We start from the raw sequence: 6,055 nt of genomic DNA, 5'->3' as shown, positions 1-6,055 counted from the left end.
GCCTCTCAGAGCTTGCGCAGGGCTGGAGCGAGGTGTGATCCTTCCAGGGCGGTCCATGCTCACTGCCCTCCTCCCTCAGGACCAGCGGAGGCTCTGCACGGCCAGGCAGAGGGTGCAGCAGTGTGGCTGCACCTGTCACCTGCTGAGAAGTGGCTCCAGGTCTGAGGAGAGGAGCCCAGGGGCTGTGCTGCCATCCCAGCCCGGGTAGAAGTCACAGCCCCCACGTCTGCCCCGGTGAACTGTGCCCAAGTGTTTGGGATGGCACAGCTGGGCAGGGACAGCAGCTGGTCTCTAGCCTTGAGCAGGGAGAGAAGTGGGGAACACCCAAGAGGGCAGCCGTGGGCTTGGGAGCGCGGCCCGGCCGAGCCTCATGGCAGCCCCAGGGTGGCGCGAGGGCCCTCTCAAGGTTCCGCCCGGGAGGAGCCCCTGGCTGGCGGGAACCACACAGGCTGCTGGGCTATTCGGCCCCAGCTCTGCTTCCTTTCTCAGTTGGACTGCAGTTCTAGATTATGCCCTGGGGTGGTGGGCAACGTGGCCCTTAATGGCTGGGCCTCTGGTGGGGGGCGTGGCAGAACGCGGGGAGATTGCAGGGCCACCTCAGATGCCATGAACTTCTGCCCTTCCTGAAAATCCCTGTTGAAGGGGGAACTGAAGCCAAATCTCAGGCCCTCTGAGCCTCAGGCTCTTCACCTGTGAAATGGGCTGGCTCCGGCCCCAGGCAGTGCGTGGAGCAGGAGGGCTGGGTCTAGGAGGGTCAGAGGAAGGGACCCAGGAGAGGGTCGGAGGCCTCCTCAGGCCCAGCTAGGGAGCAGGGCCCAGGAGACCCAGGAGGAGGCCTGCCCCTGCCCTGCCCAGAGTCCCGGGCAAACCTCAGGAACCAGGGCTGGGGTTGGCTGTGTGGTCAGGGGCAGGCAGCTGCCCTCTCTGGGCACAGGGGCCCCTCCTGCCTAAGGAACCACTGCAGTGACTGGGTCCTGGGACTTCCTGTACAAATCCCTCCTTAATTCCCCCGGAGCCCCTGGACAGCGGGAAGAGTTAGCGCTACATACAGGCCAGGGCGAGGGCACGGCAGGGTGTAGGGGGTGGGGGCCATCCTCAGAACTGCCACCAGGCCCTCCACAGCCAGGCCGTGGCTCCATGCAAGGCCCACGGGGTGGGTGCGGTCGCCGGCTGTCCAGGCCCTGAAGTGGCCCAGGGAGCTGGCTGAGGGAGAGGGCTGCAGGCGGCGGAGATGTGGGGCAGGCCCAGGTGACGCCTATTTCATGCCACTGCGCAGCACCTGATTGGCCGCGATGAGCATGACGCTGATGATGAAGGCGATGGCGAAGGCGCAGATCAGACTCTTGCGCACGCATGTCTGCCGGATCTGCTGGTTGGAACAGGCTGTGGCCGCCGCCGGAAGCACCAGGGAACGGAGGAAGACAGAAGGGGACATCGAAGCGATGGAGTCAGGGCTTACCCCATGGGGCGCACTGGGACAGAGACTTGAGACAGGCAAGGAGGCCCCCCCAGCCTCCCTCTGCAAGCCCCTAGCGTGTCCCCCTGCAAGCAGCTGGGCCCTCGCCTGGGGCTCCCGGCCGGTCACTCACTCTCCACGTCCACGGGGCACTCCTCGGCCGTGCCCAGGTGGCTCTCCTCCTCCGTCATGATGATGTTCTCTATGTCCTTCATGGACAGGTGCTCGCAGAAGGTGTCGTAGAGCAGCCGCTTCAGCTCGTCCACTGTCAGCTTCTGCATGTCGCACTTAGGGGGGACACAGTGCTCTGGCTGCCACCACAGTCCCCACCCTGCAGCCACACAGGTCCGGTGACAGACCTCCAGACTCCGAGGGCTGGAAGCCACTCGCTGCATCCCCCTGAATCCCTGACCAACACCAGCCTCCCCCCAGGGAGCCCGTGGCCCTCTGGGAGGCACGATGTCCAGTGGACAGAAGAATGGCCTGGTCACCCCCCTTTACAGTGTGGGCCCAGCCATTCGCTGGCCTCGAATGGAAAGGCTCTCCACAGTGTGCACAGCTCTGGGTCCCAACCAGCCAGGGCATACCTTCCAGAAGACCGTGTCAAAGTCAGTGCCGTGGAACTTCTCTGGGATCCCCGAGGTGGAGAGCTTGGGTCCCAGGAGGGTCACAAACTCCTCAAAGTCCACTTGGCCATCACCTAGCGCAGGCACAGGACCAATCAGCAGGTCGGGCCAAGGCCTGGCCCAGGTGGGCAGCCCCGGACCCACCTTGAGCCCATCAGTGACCTCAGGCAGGTGCCCGTCTTCTCTGAGCCTTGAGTCAATTTCAGGGGCATCTAACATGTGCCAGCCTCTGGGCTTTGCTGAAGCCACCAAGTGTGATGAGGCCCCAGGAAAGGCGGAACCCTCCCCATCTCCTGGGCGAGTGGGGGGCCTGACACTCTCCACCGTGTGACAGCGAATGAAGCTCAGGACAGGGGCGACCGGGCCAGGCTGTCAACTGCTCTCTGCCTGGAGAGGAGGAGGCCACCCGTGGGATGAAGTGGGGACTGGCGTGACTGGTCCTTCCTAGGAATTCGTCCTTAATAAAATGCCAGGTGGCCAGTACAGCTAGAGTAATGATTTCATTCTGGGCTGTGGGACCTGGGCTATTTATTATACCCCTTCTACTTTCCTGTGCTTTAAAATTGCTCAGAATACAGACGGGGACAGTCTCAGACCCCTGTGTGTGGCTGGGACTGTCACAACCTCTCTGGCCTCCGTTCTCCAGACTGAGAAATGGGACCAGACCTGGCTGTGACGCGCCATGGGCTTTGGGGTGGCTCCAAGTCGGGGGACCGAGAGGCCTAGGGCGGGCGCAGTCTCAGTGGCGCGGGTGACAGCTGAGGAAGCTGAGGCAGGACGCTGCTCACCATCCATGTCCAGCCGTTGGATGATGACCTCCAGCTCCACCTCGTTGGGCATGTAGCCCAGGGAGCGCATGGCCGTGCCCAGCTCCTGCTTGGAGATGAAGCCATTGCCGTCACGGTCGAACACCTTGAAGGCCTCACGGATCTCTGTGGGGGGAGCAGAGCAGGCTGGGACCTCAGTCTTGTCCCCAGCACCCCCTTCCCAGATCCCAGGATTGCCGAACCACAGGCTGAGCACAGAGCTGAGGACCCGGCCCACAGCCTGCAGATCTGGGGGTGGCCCCAGAGCTCGCTAATGGGGCTGCACTTGGGGACCTCTGGGTGGACTGCACAGGGCAGCCAAGGTGGGCGGGGCCACAACAGTGACCCCTCGGGGTCTGGTCTGAGTGTGCCGGGCTGGGGCAGCCTCTCCTCGCGTGCGCATGGCGACCCCGTGTGGTGGGGATCACGAGAGGCGGAGGACACTGGGGCTGGCCAGGGGAAGGCTTCCCGCCTGTCCCCACTCCTGCCAGCCCCCAGTCCCCACCCCAGCGGTACTTCCTTGGGCTCAGCTCCTTGACACGGGCCAATGCTCGCTCAGGCAGCCACAGGAGGCGGCAGCAGCTGCCGACTAAAGGGCACCTCGGCTGGGGGGAAGCAGGGGGGATGGCGGGGGCTCCCCCAGGGCCAGGCCAAGACAGGTGTGGGGCCACCCCCCACTGTACAGAGGGGTTAGACTGGGCCTGGGGACCTGGGTGACTTGGGAGTGGGGAGCAATGCACTGGGCTGGAAGCCTGAGAACGAGCAACCCAATGCATGATCTTGGGCCAGCCTCAGTTTACCCACAGCAAAATAGGCAGAATGATACAAGAAGACAGGGTTGTACCGAAGACTGCCATGACTGTCAAGGGGTCCTAACCTCCACCTTTGCTCTGCTCTGTCTCTCTGGTGCAGTCCCTTAATCAGCAGAGCCTCAAAGAGCATCGGCCCTTGGGAATAGGGAGAATCTCAATCCACATGCTTTAGTCCTCGGGGGTCTCCTCCCCCCCCCCTCGAGCCATCCTCCTGGCCTTTGTTTGGCTGCTCCCCAGTGTGGGACTGCGGCAGGCGTGGGGCTCCCTGTGTGCACGTGTGTGTGTGTGTGTGTGTGTGTGTGTGTGTGTGTGTGTAGAAGCAGCAACAGATGAGGTGTCCCATGTTGCAGACCCAGAAACTGCAAGGCCAGGCAGCCACCCAGAGTCCATGTGGGGTCAGGGCTATTTCTGCTGCCAAGGTTAGTCCAGGCCTCGCCTTAGGGGATCTGTGAACCCTGATCTTGCACCTTGGGGTTATTCCCTGGTCTGGGGGTGGAAGGGCAGAAGAGCCCAGCCTAACCTGTTAGCCCTTCCAGAGATTAGAGGCTGTGGCCCAGAGAGGGTGGCCATGTGTTCTAGGTCACACAGCAAGGTGGCTTGGGCTAAGCCCCTGCCCTCATGAGGCTCTTCCCACCTGGTGTCTGTACCAAAGGCCTGGAGGTCAGATTGGCTCACCTGTGGCCAAGACAGACCAACCATGGCTGCACCTAAGTCACCCGGACCCCCAGAGCCTCTGACTCTGGACTTTCCCCATCCATCCCGGGTGGGACCTGAGAACCTGGTCCTAAACAGCGGCCCCAGGGCCAGGGAGACAGCTGGGCTGGGAGGTCTGGGCCAGGGCCAAGGGCTTCCGCAAAGCCTGGACTCTGAGAACTCCTGGCTAACTCCCACCTAGAGCTTCCATGGGGACGAGGTGGTGAGCTCCCCATCATCGAAGGTGTGTAAGCAGAGGCCAGCAGCCATGAAGGCTGTTGAGGGGACTCCAGACACCTGGGAGTCTCTGGGTGGAGATAAAGGCATCACTTAGGTTTCTGGCCAGCGCTGCTGCTCTCCTGGCCCAGCCGCAGGCTCTGCCCACTCCAGGTGTCCTCAGCTCCAAGTCTCTGGGTCCTGGTGGCACCAGGCCTGCTCCCAGTCCTTGCACTGAGCACTCTGAACTGTGAGCCACGAGGGCCAAGGCAGCAGGGAGGGGTCGGTCTTGTTCTCAGTTGTGTCCCTGCTGGCTAGAACAGGGCCTGTCATTTAAGCGTGAACACTTGCTGAATGAATGATGAGATGAATGAACGATTGATCTGGGGAACCGGCCATCTGGAGCACACAGAGTGCACGCACCGCTCGACGTGAGGCTGTCACTCGGACTCCACTAACCGTCCCGTCTGCTTTCTCCTTCCCTGGCAGCCAAGACGCATGAGGGGAGGCTCGGGAGGCTGCTTGTCCCCTTGTCCAGACCCTGAGTACCTACCCCCACCTACTCTAAGGGCCACCCCCCAGAAGAGGGGAATCAAGATGAATTTTGTGGGGACGTCCTTGGACCTCTGGGCCAGGGGCTGTTTGGGGCCAGGGGACCCGGGCCAGGCTGCACCTCTCTGAGCCCTTGGCTTCCCCGGTCGAGGCCCACTGGGAGACCACAGGGCGGACGGCAGAGCCCTGGACGCACAGCGGGGATGCAGTGAAGCCGCCCCTCCCCTGCCATGAGCCGAGATCCAGGCTACCCCCCTCCCTGCAGTGGCCACATGTGGCTCCCAGAGCCCAGGGCTCTTTGCTGGGGGCCCCGAGGAAACGCACGGGGCTGGAGGGGAGGGCAGGTGAATCTCAAGCTATGTGGGCTGACGACAGGCCCTGAGTCAGCCCCATGGGCCCCACAGCCATTTCTCGGGCAAGGCTAACCTCCCAGGCCACTAGGTAAATCCACAGACTGCCACCAACCTGTCCAGCCGTCCCTTCAACCACCCCTGCTTGGCACACGCAGCTCACACCACAAAGTCCTGCTTTCTGTCCTTGCCCGTGCTCGGAGCCCTGCCCCAGCCCCAGCTGGTGCCCACCGGCCCCTGGAGGCCAAGTTCAGGCTCTACCCTCTCAGCCGTGGAGGCAGCTGAAGTTGCAGAGACCCAGGGTCAAATCCCAGCTCTCCTACGTCCCGGCAGGGTGACCTTGGGCAGGTATGTGCTCACCTGTACAAAGGGGCTACCGGATGATTAAGCAGGAAAATGAAGCATGTGTTCGGCTGGGCCTGACTCACAGGCGGACACTATCAATCAGTGTCCCGGATGGCAGAGCTGGAGGGAGAGGCAGGACTGCGTGAACTCGGGACACCAGGCCAGCCTTCCTGTTCGCTAGTGTTGGGACCGGAGGCCA

At 62.7% G+C, this 6,055-nt stretch overlaps 1 protein-coding gene across 1 annotated transcript; it reads right to left on the bottom strand.

Annotated features, from left to right (window-relative positions):
• Positions 1 to 80: 80 nt before the first annotated feature.
• Positions 81 to 4,399, bottom strand: CABP7 (calcium binding protein 7). The gene is made up of 6 exons (XM_075996818.1): positions 4,376 to 4,399; positions 3,394 to 3,493; positions 2,871 to 3,014; positions 2,044 to 2,156; positions 1,590 to 1,743; positions 81 to 1,383 (listed from the first exon to the last, which is right to left on the bottom strand). The coding sequence occupies exons 1-6, from the start codon at positions 4,397 to 4,399 to the stop codon at positions 1,256 to 1,258; spliced, it is 663 nt and encodes a 220-aa protein (XP_075852933.1). The 3' UTR covers positions 81 to 1,255.
• Between the last annotated feature and the right edge of the window lie 1,656 nt (positions 4,400 to 6,055).

The sequence above is a fragment of the Microcebus murinus genome, chromosome 22 (assembly GCF_040939455.1).
Source record: "Microcebus murinus isolate Inina chromosome 22, M.murinus_Inina_mat1.0, whole genome shotgun sequence".
NCBI lineage: Eukaryota > Metazoa > Chordata > Mammalia > Primates > Cheirogaleidae > Microcebus > Microcebus murinus.
This window is presented reverse-complemented; position numbering and strand designations above follow the sequence as displayed.